Below are 26,146 nucleotides of genomic sequence, written 5' to 3' on the forward strand. Positions count from 1 at the left end.
TGATGACTTGTTTTTGTGTTGTTTGGTATTTTTGGGAGTAAGTACTTCTAAATTCTTGTTTTACCAGCTTGAGATGTGGGTAACACCATGTCCCAGCTTGGCTTGGCCCAGTGTGCCCTGTGTGTGGGATGAGCACAAAGAATTATGAGCTTGTGGAGAGTGTTTCCTGAGTCAGCTGTGATCCTTCTCTCTCTCATCCCACCCCTGGCGGTCTAGTTCCTTCTGACAGATCAGTAGCAGCTGAGAGAGTGCTGTTTGGGTCTAACCGGGAAGTGGGGGTGGGCGCCATCTGGATCATGTGACTTTGGCCACCCTACCCTCACCTTTGCTTGCAAGAGCACCAGGCGTCCTTATCCAATCATGCCTGGAATGCAGCTTGCCACTTGGGCTATTTCTGCTGTCTGTCGCTATCGGACTTCAGCTCAAACAGTTTGACACATGGGATAGTTTTTTTTTCTTCATTTCCCCATCTCTCCCATTCTTTCCAGCTTTTACTCTCTCTCTCTCTCTCTCTCTCTCTCTCTCTCTCTCTCTGAGAGGGGGAGAGCAAAAGGGGATCAGACACACTAAACAGTGGGTGAGACAGATCCAGCAAGAGCTGGACAGAGACAGATCAAGGCAGACAGGAAAATGTCTCACCGGCTTCGGCTGTATTTTGGATCGGGTCGCAGTAACACTGCACCAGAGTTGGAGTGGCTAAATGGGACAGTGGAGGACGGAGATGAGATTGGCTACAGCGGCGCAGGGGCTATGATGTTCCATACGCAGACTCAAAACGGAGGACTTTCAGAGATCCCGGAATCGGGTGCTTGTTCGGATGCCTCTCTACAGCGTAGCTCTTCCATGTTCATCCCACAGCTCCAGGGTCAAACTGAACCACGGATGACCAAGAGTACCTCTGTCCAGATATCTCTTCAACGCTCAACTGCACCTCAAGAAGATGCATTGCCCTTTGATCCACCTCCAGGGTACCCTCAGGAGCCAGCTCCTGCATACACTGAGACTGGTGAAAGCTGGCCCTTACCTCCACCTCCAGCTTACCACAGAGGAGATGCCCCATCCTACCAAAATGTGGAACCAGGTACTGAGCCTATCCAGCCTAAGAGGCAAGTATTTTGCATTCGGCCATGTGATGGACAAAATGGTTATGCTAGTTTGGGTGTACCCAATAATCAAGGGATTACCATTGGAGGTTTCTGTATTCGAAGAAGATCCGCAGATGGCTCGGATGTCCAGCAGTTCAGGATCATGCCATACAGTGAGAATGGCCAGAATGGCCACCGTTGGTCTGTCCAGCAAAGCTCAGACAGAGGTCCTGGAACTCAAAGACTTGTCTTCCAGCTTCAACAGGACCAAGGAAGGCACCTTAGCCCTACTCCTCAGGCTGACGTGAGTGATTTGGGCATCACAGGTACTAAAGGCAGCCGCTTGGTGCGGTACCCTCGGATCCGACTTGAGAGGAGCTCTTCACAGCCGTTGCATCCCAGAGGAGCTCCTTCCCGTCTCGGATCTATGCCAAATCTTCATGCCCCAATCTCAGAAATGGAGACCGAGAGTGAGATTGTTGAGAACGGTGCTCAAGGTTGCACATTCAAAATTAGGAAGGAACAGAACTCCCGACAGCCCAAGTTTAAGATCTATTTCAGCCAGGGAGGCGAGCACGGCCCCATCCTTGCACAGGATATTAGCTTTGGAAAGGTGCCTACCTGCATCAATCCACAGGTAATTACAGCAGAGGGTCTAAAGTTGAGCTTGAAAATGAAGCGCTTAATTTTTTGTACATTAACAAGCCATTGTTTAGTTACCCAAAGTACACTGTAGGGTGTCGACTTCTCAAAGTGTGTTTTAATAGTTTGTAAGTGGCTGGAGAATGGGAAAAACAGATGAAAGAAGAGGTAGCAGGATTTTGGTGGAGGAAAAAGGAGGTGGGTTCAGGAATGACTTACCCACATTCTGGGAAGTGAAAATTCCACGAAAATGGGGGCCAAGAGCAAGACGTAACCACACTGTCTTTAGTTTCCCAACAACCATACAAACTCTTATACTCAAGATATTCAAGAAGTGGAAAATATATAGAAGCCAGGATCAATTTCAGATGTAACTTCATTCATGGGGGCTTGTCCACTTGTGTTTTTCCCCCTCTCTTGAAGAGGTGCCTGTTCTATCTTTAGTCCCGTGTCAAGTGTTGTTGTTGGTTTTGAAAGCGGCCTTTCTCATTTGGCCTGGGTCACTGTTTATCTCTTGTAACAGCTGTTCTGTGGTGATTAAGGTCTAATATATAGTTACACATACTGCTGTTTTTACAGCACTTTGCTGAAGTGTTATTGCTCAAACGTAGAAAATTTTCATGCATCATAGTTATATTAAGCTCAAGGCTTTGTTTTCAGAGTTTCTCACATCTTAAGCATTTGCTTTTTCCAACAGTCCTCCTGGTACTTTTTATTTTGCCACATGTAATTTGTCATTCCCTTCAGGTTACCATTGCGTTTACTGGCTTTGAAAGTCCCTTCAGTGATTCATTCATGGTTATCTTAGAAACCAATTCATCAGTGTAGTGCTGACACACTGTAAGTGTGTGACATTCATCAGTTTGTCACCAACCATTACTAGTACTAGAACTTACTAGTGCGCAGAAGTCATAACAGCATCTTTCCGATGGAATGTGGAAAGCAGGACTTCAGTTTCACTGATGTCGCACTTGCAAACGGAAGGTCCGGAATCTCGGAGACGTCCACATTCCGCAATCAGGAATGTCACACACATACCAATTTCCGAGGCAGCTAACGGCAGCATATATATTTCCAGTACCTGCTCAAAAGGCTTTACTGGAAATGAGTCAGTCAAGGAGCTGAATGTTCCAGCAGCAGAGTTCTTCATCTGAACCTCTCTCACACAGATCTGTTTACTTCTAGCTGTCAAGACTGCTCTTTTGAATGCCTCAAGCATGTATTTGTTGATGTATTTTATTAAATATTCTGAATTATCTCTGAAGATAAGGCTTGTAATACATCATAACCTGTAAAGTCCTTGTTTACAAAGAATATACGCTCTTACAATACAGTTCTGTATCAGTACTTGTTTTTAATAAGATGTTTTGCTGAATTTACCAAATGTAATAACTATGAAATTTCATTCGTCACTTATTGCATTCATTCCCTGCGGGGTGCATGGGTTTTCTGTAGACTTGCCAGTGCTCTCAGGTTAATACATGTGACTGTTTGCTGTCTCACAAGTTTTAGCAAGCGTGATGAAGAGATGTGGGGGGAAATCTCACTTAAGTCTGCTGTGGCAGCTTTCTTACAGAGCTCAGGATTTAGAGCTTTAAAAAGTCTGTGTGTGCTCATAAGTGAAAAAAGAAGAGTTTGAGAGAGTAAAAATGAGATTTAATGGAAGAGTCAAGCTCTGTCAGCATTCCCTATTGCTCTGGCACCTTGCTGTTGCCGCTCAGACAGGAACCCTGCTGCTAAATTTGTGGGGGCTCCAGTCTTATTTTAGCATCGCTGCGTGTTGCGGATCAGTTGTCGGAAGTTGTTTCTCAGGTCCTTTTGTCATAACCCTTGACCCTAAACTTTGCGGTGCCTAGCTGTGTGACCTACAGCTTAACAAAGTAGTGGGATCCTTTTTTCTTGCTTCCCTCCTTTTGATCTGTTGTTTGGTTTATTTAACCTTTTTTTTTTTCTTTTTTTGTGTACACGTCTCTTTAAACATGGCCTCTTGGTTCTCACTTCCCTGCTGTCTTGTTTTCTCCGTTTCTGCACTTTTCGGCCTCTTTAATGGCTGGAGTCGTCTGCTAACTCAGCTTTGTAATGGACGATGACTAAGCAAATATTTATTTTTAACACTCAGTCAGGGCATTGTGTGGGAACGGGGCTTTCAGGGTCATAAAGACATGATATCTCAATGGTCTCAAAGTCGCTGTGAAGTTACAAGACATCAGTTAAATCATTTTTACTTCTTCAGAGCATCACTTTTATTGCAGAAGGATAGGAAAATTGTTTCCGTAGTGACGGGAATCTTTGCCAAGACACAATGGATGTAATTCTTCTACAGTGTGACCTTTAAGATTCAGCTAGCTTCTTGAGCTTTCTAGGTCATTCCTTCATACCTTTGGGTTAATTAATGGCTTAATTTTGCTTCTGTTTGTGATTCACAACTGCTGTTGGTGGCTGTAACCCCATTTGGCTCTGAAATGCTTAACATTTAATCAGAGGAATGTCTCAGACATGGTGGGTTTTCCGTGATGAATAGGGGCTTGAGAATGTATTTGTGGCCCTGTCGTTCACTCACCACCACAAATAGTGACTCATACTTAACCTTTACACAATAAATGAGCTTTATTGTCCACCCATTCTGCTGTTCCGGTGCTCACTAACTGGGTTTAGGAAGAATTATTTTATTTTATTTTGTTTTAATTAGTTTTTCGTTTTGTTTTCACTTTCTGTGCTCTACTTTGCTTATCAAGAGTGTTTTTGGACTGTTTTTCTGCAGTGTTGCTAAAGCCTTAGGATTAGTATTGCATTAATGTCATTTTTATTATGATGCATGATCACGGCGGTTCATTTACATTCAGTGCCCTAAATATTGTGCACCCCAAACTGGGGGTATGTACTCGTCCTTGTTGTCTTAATAAGTTTATTCCACACACAGGCTCACATTGGTCATGATCGGTCAAAGAATGGGCATTTCAACCATGGTCAGGTAATCTACTGGTCTACTGTGACCCAAACACCTGACAGTCACAGCTGACAATCTCACAGTTTGGCTTATTGGAATGGGTGGGTGGATTGAAGGCTTGTGATTGGCGGTTCATACATTAATACACTCCTGCTGACTTTGACTTTTGACCTAGGGTTGTGCAATTAATCGCATGCGATTGTCATGCGCATCTCGTCAGTAAAGCCGGTTCCGTGATTGGTAGTAAATCGCCATCACCTGCTTTCAGATGGAGCGGCATTTACTACACAGAGCCGTAGTTCACTGACAAGCTAGGCAACATTGCGTTCATAATCGCAGATGAATCGCATTCGATTATGAACGTGATGTTGCCTAGCTTGTCAGTGAACTACGGCTCTGTGTATTAAATGCCGCTCCATCTGAAAGCAGGTGATGTAGATTTACTACCAATCACGGAACCGGCTTTACTGACGAGATGCGCATGACAATCGCATGCGATTAATTGCACAGCCCTATTTTGACCCTCGCTCATTGCCCATCTCCTGCTCTTCACTGGGTTGGTTGTCAGGTTTTTCCTATTTGAAGTGACGTTTTTGAAATTAACCACTGCCCTTATTACTGTATTTCCTTCTTTTTCTCTTTTCTCTTTCTCATACATTCTCGTTCATTCATTCTTCTTGGGTTATACAGGTGTGTATTTATCCTCATCTTTGTGGTTTTCCTTGCCAAGTCCTGCTAGGTCACTGTTTCACAGCCAAATCTCTGAATTACTATTTTTTTCTGATATTTTAATTTCTTCTCACTCTCTCTCTGTTGTTTCTCTTTTTTTATACAGACCAGAGATGACTTCCTTGGGCAGGTGGATGTGCCTCTTACCCATTTACCGGTAAGCTTATGTGCTCTTATGTTGCTCAAGTAAATACCTGGTTTGCTGTTGTAGTTTTAGTAGCAAGTTTTAGCTCTGAACTGAAAAGATTGAAGTTATTGAGGGTCACATGACTGTAATTAAGCAACTCAAATGTTGGAGCCCATATCCCTGTACGGAGTGGAAAGGGACTTGCTTGGAATGTAAACACGCAGGCTGCTTCTGAGAGGGCTATCCCAACTAAAAAAAATCTCTCTGCCAAAAATGGGACATGCTTCCAGGGTGGCCCAGTTTAGCCCCTACCACAACATTATTCAATAATGCAATAATGTCTGGTCAATTCAGCATTCCATTCATGTGTAAATTAATTTTATGATGTGGAATACTTGCCCTACATACAGCTTTTCTCCCATTGTGGTACTTTTTGGATTTACAGTCTTAAAATTGTGTAATTTAAATTGGTGTTTCTGATTTTTCAGTGTTTACCATTTGATCTCTTTAAAAAGTTTATATATGTGTGTAAGCCTCCACATTTTACCTGGGAGAATAAGTATGTTATCAAGCTGCATGCATGCTGATCAGCTACACTTATATAATTATGCACAAAAAAGTGAAACCGTGACAAAATAAGAGTAGTAAGAGAATATAAATATGTTTTATGTGTGTGAAAAACATGTAAATGATTAATGTAAATAAATATTAAGAATTATTATAATAATTATAATTAAGTATCATTCATGCAAATAATATAGAAATATAAAGAAAAATGTATATTAATAATAATATAAATGTTATGTAAATTCTAAATACATATTTGTTATTAAAAATGAATATTATATAATATTTTTTTAACATTAAAAAATATTTAGTTTGAAAAACAATATAAATGTTTTCAAATGTAAATACATTTTGTGCTTTAAAAATGTGTAATGTATTTGTAAGTTATACATTAATTACATTTAGTAATTTAATTTTCAAAAAAAAAAATTGTTTGAAAAATAATATAAATATTTTAATATTTACGGTTTAGTACAGTAATAAATATCTAGTACTTTATTGCTTCAAAATCATCCAAACCACACAACGTCTCAAAAAATATAGGTGTTGACAAGTTTTGTGCTTGACAAAATCATTGGTTTTCAATATGGTATTTTGTTCCAGTTTACTTGTTTTGAGAAAGAGATCGTTTTCCTGGACATTTAGGAATGGAACAGCTCTTGGTTTTATTTAAAGGTGACATATTATGCCCCTTTTTACAATATGTAATATAAGTCTCTGGTGTCCCCAGAATGTGTCTGTGAAGTTTCAGCTCAAAATACTCCACAGATCATTTATTATATAATTTTGAAAATGCCTATTTTGAGTGGAAGCAGAAACAAGCTGTTTTTCGGGCCTGTGTCTTTAAATGCAAATGAGCTGCTGCTCCCCGCCCCCTTTTCCAGAATAGAGCTGCTCCTTTACAGCTCGTATCTGCTAAAAACATCTGTTTTGGTTCTGATTATCATGTTTATCACGCTGAAATCATGCGTTTTAAACCATACGAGTTTAAACTTCAGATATAAGGTTTTCTGAGCGCACACATCCGAAGCACATGGACAGAAAGCTGCTGTCACAGCAACCTGGAAAAGTCAGATTTTCATGATATGTCACCTTTAAACTATTTCCAGTGGCGAAGTGAGATTTCTTTGCTGGATTGCATATTTAGGCTCGCACACACAGAGTCTGGTCTGTTTTCCTTGCGGCCGCCTGCATATCTACTGTTCAGTTCTGCGTGATTGCAGTCCAGACCACGCGCTTCTTCTCTGCCTGTTCTTATTGCTGAATATTTAAAAGCGGTTTCCTATACTTGGATCAGACGTGTATATATGGTTTTATATTTCCTTTGGAGTTGGTATATTCATTAAGCTACCTTGTGGACTTTTGGTTTAACTGGTTTTGAAATCTGAATGCGTTTCACCTCCTGTTTGATCTAGACTTGCCAAACAGGAAAACTCTCCCGTTTTCCTTCAGGGCCTCCAGACTTTCCTCAGTTTTGGTTTCGGGCACTGGCAGAGGTGCCAATTCCCTCAATTTCCATCAAATTGTAGCCACTAATGACCAGCCGTGAATATCCAACCTGTGGGCAGTTCAAATGTAACAGGAGAACAGTGTTATATAAGACAGCTGGACGTCATCCAAGGGTCTATATCTCCCGTTCTCCAACCCCCCAAACAAGCTGGGACTGTTATGCTTTGTAAGACTCTACTAAAATTGGCCCAGATTTGATACATGTTTGTTTATTTTCTGTGGTGTTTTGTTGATGTATAGACAGAGGACCCTGCGATGGAGCGACCGTACACGTTTAAAGACTTTCTCCTGCGTCCAAGAAGGTCAGTGGTCATGCAGATTTCACAAATGCAATACAGGAACATTAGCAGTTATATTTAAAGTTACAACAGTGTTGATTTTGCACTTTGACCTTATTCAGAGGACTGGATGTTTGATATAATACAACACATTTGAGATTTGTATGTTCTTTCGGAACGAAAGGTGCAGCTACCACACGAACACCTGTGAATCCCCTTACAGCAGTTACAGCCAGAGATTTTACACAGGAACAGTTAATACATGTGGACTGCACTTTGCTGTATTTTTAATGTTATCCTTGATGACTACTTCACTGTAAACTATATTTTGCTATACAGTGATTCTTAAACCTTTTTTTTTAACTATTTAGTTTATAGACAAAATATTGGGGCTCTTAAAATATTAAAAATAACTTCAAACAATTTTTCAAACAATTAAATTCCTTCTAATTAAGGGCTTAACAAATTCAGTTACAGCTTATGTAAAGAATACAAAATATGTTAAAAAAATACTAGTTTAGTATACTCTATGATGACTTGTGTGATGACATGCTTTTATGTCCTGTAGCCATAAGTCTCGGGTGAAAGGCTACTTGAGGCTGAAGATGGCCTATCTGCCAAAAAACGGAGGACATGAGGAAGAAAGCAGTGAGACGAGAGAAGAAGCTGAGGTAATTAGCAAAAACTATTTTGTATAATCTCAAAAAAAGAAAATGTTCATTGTCAGGTTTTTCTTTCAGCAATAAAGGTAGTAAGAATTTTTATCGATAGATAATTTTAAAAAATATGACAAGATAAACTATATTAATAATACACTAACAATGTTTTTTTGAATGTAGTAAATTGATTCTGACAGTCCAGTTTATCAACTAAATCATCAACTCGCTTATAAATGGACTAAAATGAATTAATATGACATTCTGAAATGTAAGTAAATGAGTAATAAATTAATTATTAATAAATAAATAATAAGGGCAGTGGCATCTAAATTACAGCACATTTCTTAAAAGATAAAAACTGTAACTGAAACTTGCCTTTTATTTCAGAAGAAATCATGTAAGTGGAATTGTAGTTGTTGAAACATGTAGATTTGCATTCGATGCAGAGATTACTCCAGTATTATAGACCATGGCAGATAACTGACAGATGGCTTAAAATATATTTTCTGTCCAGAATGGAGACGCACTTAAATGTCTCCTTTCTTGCTTTCTCTCCTGCTTTTTAGTGATTTTAGTGTCTATTCATCCTCGTCCCCACAGACTACATGGCATTTTTTCGTTTAAAGTATGACATTTGGCTTGAACCGTTTGACTGTCTGGCATTTCCTTCCTTTAACTTTCTTAGCTTCCTGTTCTGTGACTTTTATTCCCTCTGTTCAGTTTGATTTTTTTTTCTCTCTGCTAGTGGAGAGTGCTGTGTCATAGCAGCTGCAATACTAATCATAACACATTAAGATGGAATAGGAGAAAGTATTTAACATTCAAAAAAATTAGACACTTTGAGACTTTCGACTTTTGAAATGTTCTTGAAAACAACCTTGTCCCTAGATTTTTTGTAATGAACATTTTTGGTCCTAAAATACTAACATTTTGATGATTGTCTCACTCTCACTTACTCTTCTGTCTCTCACTTTGTTCTTCTCAGGGCTGGGAAGTGACAGACTCCATGGATCCAGGTTCACAGAGACCTCAGCAGCTCCTGCCTCCGCTGCCTCCGGGCTGGGAAGAGAAGGTGGATAACCTGGGACGGACATACTACGTCAACCACAACAACCGCACCACACAGTGGAAAAGGCCCAGTAGTGTGTATGTGACCCCTTTTGCCATTTATCAAAAAGCACATGAGCAAAAACACTGAAAAACTAAAATCAAAGATATTGATGTGATGAATTTATCATGATTTTCTGACAACCTTACCAGACTCTTATATGTGTGGAACACACTTTTTTTCTCCCTGTCTGTGCTTTAGGGATGTGGTTTCAGAAACGGAAAATGATAATCACTTGCGGCAGATTAACCAGGAAGCCCACAGAGTTTTCCGCTCTCGACGGCACATTAGCGAAGACCTGGAAAACGAGCAGCTGGACATCAGGGACATAGACGACGTTAGTATTTAACCCTGACCTCTGCACCTATGACGTGAGCTAGATAGCATCATTATTTTTGTGAAAAGCGTCTGGTTCTAAATAAAGCTTCTCACTGTGGTTAAAAATCAGATGTTTTTACATATTTAGTGCCATTTTTTTTTTTTTTTTAATAAAAGCAGTATTATGTTAGGTTCTCATGCATATCTCCCCTTTTCCAGTCATGGGAACCCATATCAGAGGAGGACCCAACTTTAATGACGGACAGTCTGAACCATTCTCTGTCTGGACCGGCCTCTCTGGCAATGCCCCTCCCTAGCACTCCAGAATTCTCAGATGAAATCAGCCTTAGGTTGTCTCTCGCTCCAGACACGAACGGAGAAATCCCAGGACCCAGCTCTGCTGTGGTAAGACAGAACAAAGTTTTAAATCTGCTGTCATCTATACATCTATATTCGAAGGGCCACAGAAGGTGTTTTCGCACCGGAGGAACCCTTTCATAGTTCCTAGAACTATTACCGGGAGTTCTCTGTTTTTGGCATGTTTGCACCGCAGGAACTAGGAACGTATGCATTTCTAGGAACTCCATTTGGGGGAACTAATTAGCTCCTACTTCAGAGTAGGGTCTAAAACAGTTCTATAGGAATTACCAGTGACGCAGTGTATGCTAATTGGCCAGACGCATACGAAACACAGTCTACCCGGCATTTTTAAAAAGCCTTGTAAGAATATTTACTCCACAAACATGGAAAACAACTCTAACGGCGTTTACCTGTTGCCTGCAGCGTTATGTTTTTTTCTCAGCCTTGATGATAACACTGCAAGTTGTCATTGGAGATTTAGTCAGATTTTCATGCTCTTAATCGTGCAATTTGTGCATTTACATTCCATCTCCATTATCACAAACCCCACAGCACACAACAAAAACAGCTCCGATCATGGTGTCCTTCATCCACCAGTTGTTCACATTTGTAAATGCCACAAATAAAGACGTCGCTGTCGGCCGCTTCAGAGTTCCTGCTGCCAGTGCGAGTGCAACCAGGAAAACGGACTGAGGGGGAAATTGGTTCTCTAGGAACGACCCTGCTGGCTAGTTCCTAGAACTACGTGGTGCGAAAGCGCCTAAAGAGAATAAGAGACAGAGGAAAATTAATAACCAACTACTCTCTATATATATTTATATATAAAAAGATAACCCCTATTTGAGCATTTGCTTCAACATTTTCAGAGATGTGAGCTCTTTCAGTGCTTATAAGCCTGCCGAGAGCAGCCTTACCTCAGTCAGGTCTGGCTCTGATGTCTCTATAGTGGTTAAACATGGGCAACAATTCATTTTAGGTATATCTAACAGGCAGTCTTTGGTCTCATTAAAGTATTATGTGTTCCAGAGCAAATAGTTTGAAAGTTTCTTAACTTTATATTTTTATGTAACTAAAGCTGTATATCAGAGCACTGCCTTTGTACTTTTGACTGAATTGCTTAGCAACTTTTATGATGGCTATTGTTGTTTATTAAATATTTTTGTATGTATAATATTTATATAAATAATAGTAGTATTAAATAGTATGTTATTGAAAAACAGTCTGTGTGTTAGTGATTGTCATTTTGTTTACATTGTTACACCATCAAGAGACTGTGAGTGCATCAGTAGCAAAGACTTTTATATTGAAAGAGACTGAACGACATTTTATAAACGACATTGTTTTTTCTTTCAACAACACCTTGTAAGACGCAACCAACAAATGCACTGACCAGCGTTGTCATGGGAAATCCCCTTAACAGTTGAAATGATACAATAACAAAGATATCGTCTTCCTCAGTGGACATTCAGGAAGTAGTTCAGCACACAAAAGGGTTTTTAAGACACTCCATGGTTGTTTCTTATTTAAACATTTTTTTTACACATTTGCACCATCAAACTGTTGTATAAATGCAGTATCACACTTGTAGCTGTGTGACATCACATCTGAACATCTGAGTCATGTCACATCACATCTGAAATTATCAGAAAAAAAAACATAACAAATTATGTTATTATGGCTCTATATCAGCACAGCTACTTGTGTGGGTATTGTGTGTGATTTTCTTGAAATGGTGAGTCAAATTATGTTAAGAGCGTCAAAACTAATAGCTGACTCTTCACACGTGCACCTCTGTACACGCATGCTGAATCACTCACTGAGTCATTGTGGAGGCAGCGCAGGGGTCCTCTGTGAACTTCTGCAGAAAGGAGCCACTCAGTTGGGAAAAATCTCTTACTATGGCTTTGTTCACAATGCACTTAAGACTGGATTGTTTTTAAAATTCAATCTTTTGGACTGAGTGGCTTTTGTGGTATTTGCAAGTAATGAAACTGGATAATACATTGCTTATTTGTTCAGACAATGTAGTTTGCATGTCTAGTTGAAAAACTGGAATAGACTCAGACAGAATCTGGTGTCTTGTTTCTATTTCTAATTGTGTTAAATAGACCTGAAGTTGCTACACTATTTTTTTTTTGTGGCTGAAAGTATAGTCAAATTAGACTAATAAACAAAACAAAAAAAACAAGGGGCCTTGAGAAGTATAAACTGAAAATGTTGCTTCTGCTAATGCCTATCATGACAACTGCCTCAGTGTTGAATTCACAAAGTGTATCAGATACATAAGCGCCAGAGGCATTACTGTTTTTACACATTCATGCATATGTGTTTGAAATCGCTTGATCGCTCACTCATCTATCATTCAATACATATTGAATAGCACATGTGAGTGTAGATGAATTCAGATGGCTTTAGACACTACTGAACTTTGTGTAGACACTACTGAACTGAATTTGGTCATGTCACATCACATCTGAAATTATCAGGGAAAAAAAACTACTTGAAATCATTGGTTGTTAAAAAAAAAAAAAAATAGCATTAAATATGAATTAAATCATGAAATATGAAACTTACAAAAAAATACTTCAAAGCAGAATTTGTAAACAAAATGTTTATTATTAAATATAAAATTATTTAAATTAAATATTACGTTTTTTATATTTCTTTTCAGATTCAATTAAGCCAAAAACAAAATCAGATTTTTTTTTGTATGTCTTGACTTTTTTTTATGACTTGGCTGAATTCAGAGCCTATGCCGTTCAGAGGACCACTTAGAAAATGGCCACTCTGAATGATATTAGATATTTATTTATAACAGTGTCTAATGCCTTTTTATCTCTTTCTCTCACTCCAGCAGAGTCATCTTTCCTCTCGGCTACGCTCCTCTAGTATGACCGATGGAGTCAGTGATCAAGCTCAACCTCCCACACCAACGGTACATCTGCTTTTCTCCTCCTCACCTCTCCTTCACTCTGCATGTGGTGTTTTTTTCACTCACTCTCAGTACTATACAATTTTTCACTCTTTCGGCGTCAAATCAAGAGCTATAAACTCCCTAACACATTCAGAAGTTCACCTGATTTCAAAATGTTCCTGTTGTCTGTAATGAACATCTTGGCTGCTTTTGTGAGTGCCATGAATGTGACAATAGGAATCTTTAGTAACACTTTATATAATGCTTTAAAATCAACATGAAGTTAAAATTGACCCTGTTTACTTCATTAATACACATTCCTGACTTTATTGTAAATGATTAATCAGTTCCAATTAATTTCAACAACAATTCCAAAACAATTCTATAAATTCTTCTATAAAGCCATGACACTCCTGGCACGTTGAGCCTTGATGTTTATATAGTTGACACGGGTTCAAATCCGGCCTGGCAAATTTTCCATCTCTTACTTATAACATCCATCCTCTTTCTACTGTATCTGTTGAATAAAGTTCTTTGCAATAATTTTCGTGTTTTTTTTTCATTTTTGTTTTTTTTCGTATTCGTCATCCTTTCCTATCGAAATGCTTGCTACGGATGGGAAAACGCAGAAAAATCTAACTTGACCCGAATTTTTTTATGACTGACGAAACTTTCGGAGGCAGTGTGTAAACATGATTGACACAACGTGAGGTCGTATTTATTTTTTAACGTGCGGAAATTTCGGACGAGAATTTCGGACTCAGTGTGCAAAGACCTTAAGAATCAAAAGGAAAAACACATTACATAATGCTTGACAGATCATTATTGCACATGAACAGGTAGTTCGAAATATAATGAAACTTTGATTAATATATTATATATATTTAAAAAAAATGTAACATTCATTTATTCATATTTGACTGATCTGTTAAACATTATATTATGAAAATGACTAACCCAATGTTATTATAAAATGTCACCTATTTTTTGGTCAGAAATGTAACACCTGTCTAAGTGTTTGTGTAGTTTTTGTGTGCGTATGTCAAATGATAATTCAGAGTGACTTGTGAGCTATTATTACACTCCTAGGATATTTATTCAAGCTGTAGTGGTGATTATGATGTCATCGTATGAGATAAGTTGACATGTTTCCATGGTGATAATGTGACTGTGGGAGTTCTCTTAATGGATCATTTAACAGTGCAGCTCAGTAATATTTGTAAAAAAGTGCTGCGTTCTATAAAAGAGCTGCCTCGTAATCGATTGCGTCGCTGCACGGGGGCATTTCCAATTTTTAAGAGACAGCTTGCCAAAATAATTTCTCACTGTTACAAGCAGCAATAATGTAGTTTGTTTCACGCTTTAAGATGCACAAGCAAAACATTTTGAGTGGTAAATAGTGCGCAGTCTCTTTAAATGATCCTGTTTTGCAGCAGATAAGCCACATATGGTAAAATTACATTACCCATGTGGATGAGGTCACCGTGTGAACGGCTCCCGTTTGCATGAGGCAGGAAACAGACATAGACACTGGATGTTTCACTGGAAGTGCACCACATCTCTGAAGCGATTGTGCTTCATTTAAATGGCATGATTCCCAGCCTTGAAACTTTTATGTATTTATTTTCTGCAAGTTCCTGCAGATGTGACAGTCTGATGACCCTGTCTGCTTCTGTGTGCGATAAGTCTGTTTTGAAATGAGGTTTGTGGATGGGTCATGAGGTTGGGTTAGTCCCTTGAATGCTTTGGTGTCCATTTCATTATTGTATTGTGGCATTTAGAGCAATGCATGCTGGGAATTTCCAAGATAAGATTTGGCAGCTCACACAGGAGAGCTCTAATAACCTTGTGCTGTGTATTAAGATCAGTTGTTAAACCTTATAAAGGCATAAAGCAAATGTGATTTTTTTATTTATTTTTTTTGCTGTAAGCCTTGTATGATTCAATTGTTTGTAGAGCTTTATCTATATGAATACTAGTTGTGCTAACAAGGTTTTCAGAAGTATAACAACACATGACTAACCGGGACTTGCCACAGCACTTACATATTATTGCTCTTTTGTTGGTTTGATTGCTTCAATTGTCCGCATTTGTAAGTCGTCATGGATAAAAGCGTCTGCTAAATGACTAAATGTAATGTAATGTAAATGTAAATGACTCTAGAGTAGTTCACCCATAATTCATCATTTACTCATTCTAATGTTGTTCCAAACCTACTGGAGTTTTTATCTTCTTTGTAGAGCACAAAAAATGATTTAAATGAATGTTTGCGCTGCTCTTCTTCATACAACAAAACATTGTGACCAGGGCCTGTCAGGCCCAGAAAAGACAGACAGATATGTACTTAAAATCTGATCCATACAACTTAGGCTCTATATTTAATGTCATCTAAAATCATATTATAGGTTAGAATTTATAGTGTTGTTCAAATGTTTGCGGGTCAGTGCGGTTTTTTTTTTTTTTGCTCGCCAAGGTTCTATTTATTTGATCAAAAATACAGTAAAAACAGTAATGTTATTGAAAAATATTATTGCAATCTAAAATAACTGTTTTCTATGTGAATATATTTTAATATGTTATTTATCCTGTGATGCAAAGCTGAATTTTCAGCAGCCATTATTCCAGTTTTAAGTTTGACTGATGTAATATGATTGTAATATGCTGATTTACAGCTTTATATTCTTGTGGAAACTGATATATATGTGTGTGTGTGTGTGTATGTACATGTACATATATATATATACTGTATATATACAATTCTTTGATTAAGGTTTTACTGTCAGTTTTGATCAATTTAAAGCATGCTTGCTGAATAAAAGTATTAATTTCTTTAAAAAAAAGTTATTAAATTATATGGCATCTAGACTTTGAATATATTTCACAGGGGCTACTTTTACCTTTTTTGCCCTTCTCAATATTTTCCTTTCTGTTCCTCTGAACAAAGTAAGTCATACTGATATAAAATGACATGGATGAGCAAATCTTTTTTTTTTTGTTATACCGTATTGGCCCGAATATAAGACGACCCTGATTATAAGACGACCCCCCTTTTCCCAGATGTCCAAGAAAAAAACATCGTCTTATATTCGGGTCAATACGGTATATAGTGTTATATCTCTCTCAGTCCCTGATTTACCTGAATCACTCTGGAAGCTTTTATTCTTCTGCTCCTAACTTTTGCAAAGCATCTCCTAATGCCTGGGATCATTTAAAAGAGCAGTCTTAAATGCCCAAAGTCTGTCCACTTGAATAGTTTGAATATAAAGTAGTAACATTAAGCTTTTAACTCCACACTTCAGCAACATTCGTGAACTTTGAAGCTTTGAAGTAACGTTTCCTTTACACTGGGGAAAAAAAAAGCTTTTCCTCATCCGCCTGAATCCACTTTAAATAGCGGCCCGTTCCATGTCCTTTATGCTTCGTGTCTACTTTCTGACAAGAGGCCGATTGGTTGGTGGCCCAGTTCTCTCTGGCTGTGAAGTGCTTCTGAGAGCTGCAGATGAGGGATTTCGCTATAGTCACAGCAAATCTGTCTGATATTAGCGTCGGTGAGAGGTGGCATTTCCCCCACACTTCTGTCCCTGTGTGCGAGGAGGCTGACATTTCACACGAGTGGAAATGTGCAATCATTACTTGAGTGGATGGCTAATCGGATTGCCCTGTTTGAGACAAGAGTGTTTTTTATTACATCCATGTAGAAGCAGATGGAAAGCATTTCATTGTCTGTGTGAGAGTTGACTCTTTCGGTATTTGAAATGTAAACTCGGAGTGCCAGTCGGATACTAGCCCAGGTGTCGTTTCCTCGGTTTTATAGTCGGTGAGTCCGTTTGAAATGCTGAAGGAAGCTACTTATTTGGATGATTCTTGGAAACCTTTTAGATCTGTCATTGTGGACACAATTTAATCTCAGGACAGTCTCAGTTACAATCAGTCATTATTATTGCTGCGTTTATGGAAGAGACCAAAAATACAGTAAAAACCGTAATATTTGAAATGATTAGAGCGTATTAGAATGATTTCTGACATTGAAGACTGGAGTAATGGCTGCTCAATTTAGCTTTGCCATCACAGGTATAAATTACATTTTAAAAGATATTAAAATAAGAAACTGTTATAACAGTTTGTAGTAATATTTCTGTTTTTACTGGATTTTTGATCAAATAAATGCAGGCTCGGTAAGCATACGAGTATATTACAAATGTATTTATTGATTAGTTATTTTAGTTTCATTTTAATGAGCTTCGCTACGATTTTACAGTATGACTTATATTAAAGGAATGGTTCACACAAAATGAAAATCCTGTAATGATTTACTGTCATTATAAGACAAAAACAAAATGTTGGCACTGTAATCATCTCGTAATTGCAAATTAAGTAATTTCTACAAATATGCACCTGGGCATTTCTTTCACTCTCCTATCACTCTTTAATCAAATCTCAATGTGTTCTCAATTCTAATCATCCAACAGTGATTTCAAATTAAATCCACTCCCTGGAGTTCATCTAATCACAGCTCGTTACACCAGTTTTTTGGGTTGCTGTATCCTTACGTCACACTGCAGTTTACCTCTCACAAAATTACCCCCTTCAGCCGTCAAAAATCACCTAAAATAACCAAAACCACCCTGAAATCACTTCCCCATCTTCTCTTCGTTACACTTTCTGGCTGACTCTGTCCTTCCATTTGCCCTCATTTCCCCTCTCCCACTGGCCCAAAACAGGGCAATTGCCCGCCCCATCTAAAAGCAGCTGTTATTGTCCAGCAGAGCTCCCAGACCCGACGAACAAGAGCACAAACGGTCACAGGCGTTGAGGACACCATGGTAAAGTCCACATGTTGTACATTTGTGTCTTCTTGGTTCTTCTTCTTTATTTATTGATTGATTGATTTATTTAGAGGTGTTAAGTATATTCATTATTATTAATATAATTACATTTTTATTACTTAATTTATATACATTTTTATTTATTTAATTTATATTTATAAATTCATAATTTGTTTTAATAAATTTATACATTTTTGTTAGGAGCTTTCTTTAATGCGATATAAGAGATTGTGAGTTTTTTCTTTTTTCATTTATTTATTTCCATTTTTAGTAAGATGGTTAAGAATAATAATAATTATTATTATTTAAAATTAATGTAATTTCTTTTATGATATTAATTTATATTTATAAGTGTATACTTTTTGCGCATATACAGTTTAATTTAGCCATTTATTTTATTAAGAGCACTCTTTATTTGACACATCTCATTTCATAATTTCTTTTTTTAATTTTATTCCAGTTTTTTAGTGTGTATGTCTATAAATTTAGAGATTGTGAGGGATCGATTTACACCACCACTTGTCCATCTTCACCCAGACATATTTATCGGATTCATTTCTAATGTATCCATAATACTATTAAAGCATGTCACCTTGTGTGGAGTTTGTTTTGGATGCTGTGTTTAGTTGTGCTTAGGTGTATTTGTATCTACATTTGTGTTAGTATTCTGGTTTTAAGTGTACAGTATTCCCACACTCATCATATTGAATGTCATATCAGTTAACAAGGCTTCTCCTACAGATATGACCCTGATATAAAATCTATACAGATTCATTCATTGTAGCAGAACTGACAGTGATACAGATTTTAATATCAGCAAGTTTCTCCTGCTGCTTCTTTTTTTTGAATATGCAAACTCATCTGTTCTTTTCACTCTGTTCAGTCTCCATCGGCCTCCTACGCCCTGACCACACCAGGCCTTCCGCCAGGCTGGGAGGAACGCAAAGACAACAAGGGACGAATGTACTACGTCAACCACAACAACCGTAGCACCACCTGGACGCGGCCCATTCTGCAGGTAGCAAAGCCTAGCTAAAGTTAACGGAGGTCTGTTCATCCTCCGATGTTTTTCCAGCATCATCCACTGTCAAATCGAAATGTCTTCAATGGTTCTTCTCTTCTCTATCAATCCCGTCTTCTTTTTGTTGTTCTTCCTTTATCTGTGCTTCCATGATCTTGTGTACTTGTCCCGTCACAATGTCTGGATGTTATTTCGTGTTTTCTTGATTTATTCATGGTTCTTCTCTTCTCTATCAATCCCGTCTTCTTTTTGTTGTTCTGCCTTTATCTGTGCTTCCATGATCTTGTGTACTTGTCCCGTCACAATGTCTGGATGTTATTTCGTGTTTTCTTGATTTATTTATTGCTACTCTGGTTGCTCTTGATCTATATCTTATCTTTCTGTTCCTTGTGGTAGTAAACTCTCTATTCTTCATCCTTCGTTTTTTTTTAAATAACAGACCAGATAAAAGGCTTATTTAACTGATCTCCGATCTGTTAACTTCCTTAAAATATTCTGTAGTCATTTAAAAACCAATCAGACTTCTATGTTTGTCCCCACAATCAAATTAAACCTTACAATTATTGATCAGTTTAATAGCATTCATTTCCTAATACAGAATTTTAGACCTTGCTCTCCATTCTGGATCCCTTTTAAACCTTGAATGCAGACTCAGTGTTGGACGGCGTGCCCTTGTACAAGACCTTGTGGTGACTAGCTAATTGATCCCTTTCTTTGACCAGCAGCACACTGAAGATGGAGCCAGTACCTCAGCTGCGGCAGTAGGGGGCGCTACAGCAGCCACGCCCCCCGCTTCCACCCCTTCCTCCTCCAGCGGCCATCTAAGCGAACCTCAAGTGCGCAGACCCCGTAGCCTCAGTTCCCCCACCGTCACTCTCTCTTCCCCGCTAGAGGTGAGAACATCCTCCTTTCCCTCTATTTTGTCCCCAAACTTCCTTCTTTCCATTTACTTTGCCCCTCCACCTGATTCCAGTCCATGTATTAAAGGGATAGTTCACCCAAAAATGGAAAATCTGGCATCATTTACTCCCCCTCCACTTGGTCCAAACCTGTATGAGTTTCTTTCTTCTGTTGAGCACAAAAGAAGATATTTTGAAGAATGTTGGTAACCAAACAGCTGACGGTAACTATTGACTTCCATAGTATTTTTTTTCATACTATGGAAGTCAATGGCTACCAGCCACTCTTTGATTACCAACATTCTTCAAAATGTCTTTTGTGTTCAACAGAAGAAAGAATCTCATACAGTTTTGGAACAACTTAAGGGCGAGTAAATGATGACCGAGTTCCTTTTAACTGTTTGATTCGTCTCAAAAAATCTTGGCTGTGATTAACCAGTATTTTGTTTAATTTCTTTGTATTTTTATATAGTTTATTGTCACAGTGTCACATGATCCTTCGGAAATCATCTATTAACATGAATGATTAGAACGATTGTTAGGTATTAAAATGAGTAGAATATATAAAAATATAAAAATTGATTTTATAATCCATAAACATTATGAAGGTCTTTACTGTCACTTTTGAACAATTTAAATTATCTTTGCGTTTTAGAGTGTTAAAAGAAGTGTTAACTTCTTTCATTTTTTATTTTCATTTTTTCTTTCATTATATTAACTTTGTTTTGTTTTGTTTTTTAAATTTTTACTTTTTTTGTGTACTTTTGTACTTGACACTTGTCCTTGCCATATTTTGCTTTGTTTGTCTTCCTCTGCAAATTAGTGACAACAGTGCCAGTCATTGTTTTGTTTTTTTGCCTCATACATATTGTGGTTTTGTTCCTCATATTTTCGCTTTGTTGGCTTAATGTGAGGAATATTTATTATATGTGTTGACTCATGAAGTTCTGGAGAAAAAAAAAAGATTCCTTCTAGATAAACTTCTGAGGAAAATGTTGTTTGCACAAAGCTCAAGTGTCGACATATGTTGCCTTCAGGTTGTGTGTCTTTGATTTGAATCGTGACACATATGTAAGATTCAGATTATCATTCATGCAATTGACAAAGACAGTTATTTCATCACATTTGGTGGTAGTCAGTGTTAATTTTAAACCAGGTTTCACACCTGTTTTATTGCAACAGTGCAGTGTAATATAATGACAATATCCACACACAGTTGGTCAAAATAGGAAATCAGAATCTCATTCTATGCACACTGCCACTGGCTTCTTTAGGTTTGAACAGCTGAGTCGTAGCCCTTGCATTTTGCATGGATCAGTTTTATTATGAAAGTCTGATGTCCAAAAGCCAAATCAGTTGAGAGACAATTTCCTGACCCATCTGCTCCAGACCTATCAATTCAAGTTAATTTAATTCACTTTGATGAACAGTAAAAGAAAAAAAAAAAGAAAATCCTGTTATTTCTGTTTAGTGCTGTTGTTATAGCTTTTGTTTTATTAAGCGTTTCTGATAGAAAAAAGTTTAGGAAAATGTCCAAACAGCCATACATTCTTGAAAATACAAATTTTTGCAATAGCCAAAGGGTTCTTTATTTATTTATTAATTTTTTTTAATTAGTGCTGGGCAACGATTACATTTTTTTTTTTAATCGCGATTAATCGCGTGGTTTTCTGCAATTAATTACGATTAATCGCATTATGCACAAAATTCAATAATGAATTCAAAAGTAGTGTATTGTGCACTTTTTTCATTTAAAAATACTGCTATATGAACAAAAGTGCAATAACATTTGGTTTGCAAACACTTTAAACAAATAAGGTGCTTTTTTTTACAGTGGTATTCCTTTTACATAGTAGCAGTTAAATATTTCTTGTAAATCTCAATTTATGACATTAATGTAATCGAATTAAATCTAAAACCAAAGCCATTTGCCACTGCCAGGGCATTAACGTTTTTATAGAAAATATTTTATAGTTTGTTATAGAAAAACAAGTTATGCTCAGAGTCCAGAGCCTCGATCGTAACATTATAACATGCACCTTCCAAGTAGAGACCTGCACTATCGCGGGACAACACTTGATGGGCGAGTGCGGGTGTGTGTGTGGGTAGAGACTCGTGTGTGCGGGATGCGGGAGAATAAGGGTGTATCACACTAGGCGGTTTGAAACTTCCTATTTCCCACTTATGAAGTCGTGAGCGCTTCATGCGAGCACTGCGCTGCTGCAGTCTTATGCCCTCCCCAAATGCTCTCATTGGTTGAGACGCGTGATGACACCCATCCCAAGCCAGTACTGATCAACATCCCACCCCTCCTGTGACCCATGGTTTGTCTGTATGTGTATTCAGAGCCAGTGAGCAACGGTCTTTCATAATAATAAAAAACTGCGTTAACGTGTGATAAAATAATTGTCGGCGTTAATTAATTAATGCCTTAACGCCGCAATAATGCGTTAACTTGCCCAGCCCAATTTTTTTTTTTTATATAATAAGTATTTCACAGTTGTGGCAGTGGTTGATTTCTGGAAAGAAGAGTGTCTGATATATGAAGTAAATGGATAGTTAACATGAGATACTTCGGGGAAAGATAGTGTCTACTACCCAGATATTGATATTCAAATATTATCTATAGGTCAGGTATTTTGCATAATAACTGTTAAAATGTATATTTGCTTTCTTGGTCAGGCAAGTTCCTGCATATATATGCAAATTTTTGTCTTTCATATCACATCTTGGTCACTTTGTTCTCCCAAAATGAAATCATTTCAACCATGCAATATTTAAATAGTTCAACCATGAGAACTTATAGGTGTCCCAATAATTTGGCATATGTTTTGGAGAACTTTTTATTTATTTCACTTTTTTGTTTAGTTTTATTTCAATGATGAAAGGATAGATTTGTGTAAATATTTAATTAAGGAGAATGTAAAGATATTTTCCACAGCCCATTATATACTGTCAGAATGGCAATTTTGTATTTTTTTTTTAATTTAATTTGGTTATGCCTCCTAAGATGTGACTGACTATACAAATCTTTAAAGAACAGGTTACTGACATGTATTGTACTGTATTTGTAATCGTCCCACGGACTTTCAGAAGTTTAGTCCTTATTCATGATGAATTGAGCAGCTGCTGTGTGTATCAAGTTTTAATGTACTCATCGACATTTACTTTTGCATGGAGGGAACAGGACTTCTACACCCACTTTGTAAATTTGTATCAGCTGACACTACCTAAGACTTGGGTTGGGGCAGCTGTCCGTTTGCTTATCGTGAAACGCGCCAAGGTGTCACCATTGCCAAAAAGAAGTTTAACCTCTCAAACAGCCATGACTTCATAGTTTCCTTCTGTTCTCTTGCTCTAAATCCATGTCTAACCTTAAACCTACTTCTTATTTTGCTTTTATAGTACATTGTTCTGAAATATATCTTCTAAACTTTCCAATAACATGCTTTCAATTAATGTTATGACATGTTTAAATTTAATTTAATTTAATTTTAATTTAATTTAATTTTTATAGATATTATGTTATTTGTTTGTGATGCTTTGGACTTGTGTAAGTGCTGTTTTACTGTTTGTTTTTATAAACGTATCGCAATTATTTCCAGTGGTAATCGAAAACAGGCTACATATGGTGTTTATAGAGCTCAAATCATAATTTAATCCAGAATATTCCTTTGAAAATGGCAAACAATTTTATCTGCGATGATGGGCCTCAGCCAGAGCTAATGGCTTCCGCTGTGAAGAATGACTTTGCTAATGGAATAAACAATAGCTCTTGTGGCTAATCTGCAGATGTTGGGGAATAAATGTCTTGTGTTTGCTCTCAGAGCAATTATTGCTAATTACAGGCACAAATTTCCATGTAAAAAAAACATGATAGCTGACAAAAAAGGCATGGGGTGTGGTATCGATTAAAATCCCTCTTCTGTCCCTCTTGATTCTTTCTGTCATATAGCTTGAGCTCGATATTTTAAACAAAACTACAGTTTCAGCACATCTCTTAACCGAAGCATCACTCGCCACTTGAAATATAAAACACTTTGCGGATATTGTCACAGAAGGGCAATTTTTACTGTGCAGAAAGCAAGTAGTGAAATCAAATGAAATATGTATCTTTTTTTTTTTTATCTTAGAACAGGGGAAAAAAAATCTTGACAATTGCTTTTCACCAATAAGAAAAGGGTTTCACTTTCATGTTATGCATTTGACATTATATCGTACAACTTGATATATATTGACTATAGTGAATGTAATGTAATATAATATAATATAATGCTGTTCATAATAATAATAATAATAATAATAATAATAATAATAAAAAAATAATATTCCTCTATTTATTTAAATGATATTATAATATTTTTGTTATTATACTATTGTTTATGATGCTGTAGATTAGTGGTTATGGATTTGTTTTTATATAATATATTATTTTAGATATGATGTATGTATTATTTATAATAACAATCCTATATTTGTTGTTAAGGATCATATGATATTTTATATATTAGAATATTATTTATGATGCTGCTGTAGACTTGTGGAATTGCTGTTTTGTGACTTGTGGTTTTGGATTGGATTTTTTATAGAATAAAATGGAATATTTTATCTAATGTTGTTTATAATAACATAATAATGTTTCTCTATTTATTATCAATGATAATATATTTAAGATGTTAAAATATTATTTATGAAGCTGTTTGTTTTTAATATAATATAATATTCCTCTACCATTTATGATAATATAATATTTTAGATATTATAATAGTATTTATGCTGCTGCTGTAGACTTGTGGAATTGCTGTTTTTACAAATTATCTTACATATAAGTATAAAGTTGTAAAACAAGATAATATGGCTAAAATGATTCACAAAAGTTTGAGTGTTAAGTTAGGAGCTACATTAGTTGCTGAGAAGTGTGAAGAAGGATAAAATAAAGTTTGAGGGATTTCTGTAAAGCGCCTGCTTAGAAAGTAATGTAAAAATATCTAATTTTAAGTTACATTATCTGAATTTTGAAAGGCTTTTTCATAAAGTTAAGAGCTGGTTCTTTGTAATTCATGTTCTGTGTTATTAACACTCTGGGAACACGGTCGTTTTCCTTATTCTCATCTTATTGCCTTTGTTGGTTTAGCTTTCAGAAGGAAAGAATACCCAGAATTTTTTCATCAGATAAGCAATTATGACTAATCACATGACAGGTGCTACATTTTCTGCATCTGATGTCAATGAGAAACAATTAAACATTTCACAAAGGTTTAAAAGTTTGCATAAAGAAGTACTAGGTTGTATTTATAAATGATCAGGGTTGCACAGGGCCATGCGAATTTTAATTACAGTGTTGAAAGGGAAACATTTGTTTTTGGAAAAAAAAAGAAGAAAAAAAACGAGAGGGAGAGAAAGACATCCAGAGGTGAAATGGAAGTGAAATCCTCCTGAGTTGTGTGCTAATTAAAATTTTAGCAGGATTAAATAACAGCGTGCCGCCTCATTAGCACGTACTGCGCTTTCCAAATCTTTTCAGTTTTTTGACATATCCCATTCGTAAAAGTCTTTCTTACACAAAATTCTAATGAATTATACACAAAAGCAGTAAAAGAAAATAATAGAGTCTGGCAAACGGGGAAATAATTAACGTTGGCTCTGTTTCCTTTTGCAGGGAGCCAATAACGCCCAGATACGGCGAGCCGTAAAGGACACGTTTTCCAACCCTCAGTCCCCGCAGCCTTCTCCCTACAGCTCACCCAAATCCCAGCATAAGGCAAACCAGAGCTTCCTGCCACCTGGATGGGAAATGAGAATAGCACCCAATGGACGGCCGTTCTTCATCGACCACAACAGCAGAACCACCACATGGGTAAGACAAACACTCACAAAATCTCTCCCAAAACTAGTTAAGTTCATGGTAAGGGCAATCCCAGAATGCTTTGTAATGACCTCCGAGGAAAAAAATGCAAGATGGCCATGAGTGAAAAAAATGAAATGTTCACTATAAAATATGTTTATAGCTCTACCTAATTAAAATCACGCTTAGTAGCACGGTAATGACAAACCCTGTTGTAATCATGGTAGTCATATGTGCAGTCATAAGCCCTATTCGCACGGGATTAGTATTATCTGGGGACCTTGTGTGATTTTGAAATTACAATCCACCTAC

The 26,146-nt window shown here is 37.1% G+C and overlaps 1 protein-coding gene across 1 annotated transcript in view; it reads left to right on the forward strand.

Moving 5' to 3' along the window:
- Positions 1-540: 540 nt before the first annotated feature.
- The window catches only part of LOC107662689 (E3 ubiquitin-protein ligase NEDD4-like), a 41,192-nt gene continuing 15,586 nt past the window's right edge, over positions 541-26,146 (forward strand). Inside the window, exons 1-12 of the mRNA XM_016452766.1 lie at positions 541-1,722; positions 5,510-5,560; positions 7,847-7,908; positions 8,453-8,555; positions 9,529-9,689; positions 9,853-9,988; positions 10,189-10,374; positions 13,184-13,264; positions 18,007-18,066; positions 18,953-19,087; positions 19,813-19,983; positions 25,649-25,894. Coding sequence (XP_016308252.1) covers positions 631-1,722; positions 5,510-5,560; positions 7,847-7,908; positions 8,453-8,555; positions 9,529-9,689; positions 9,853-9,988; positions 10,189-10,374; positions 13,184-13,264; positions 18,007-18,066; positions 18,953-19,087; positions 19,813-19,983; positions 25,649-25,894 — 2,484 coding nt within the window. The 5' untranslated portion in view covers positions 541-630. The remainder of the gene's footprint in view (positions 1,723-5,509; positions 5,561-7,846; positions 7,909-8,452; positions 8,556-9,528; positions 9,690-9,852; positions 9,989-10,188; positions 10,375-13,183; positions 13,265-18,006; positions 18,067-18,952; positions 19,088-19,812; positions 19,984-25,648; positions 25,895-26,146) is intronic.

Source organism: Sinocyclocheilus anshuiensis, unplaced genomic scaffold (genome assembly GCF_001515605.1).
Source record: "Sinocyclocheilus anshuiensis isolate Anshui unplaced genomic scaffold, SAMN03320099.WGS_v1.1 scaffold457, whole genome shotgun sequence".
Classification (NCBI taxonomy): Eukaryota; Metazoa; Chordata; class Actinopteri; order Cypriniformes; family Cyprinidae; genus Sinocyclocheilus; species Sinocyclocheilus anshuiensis.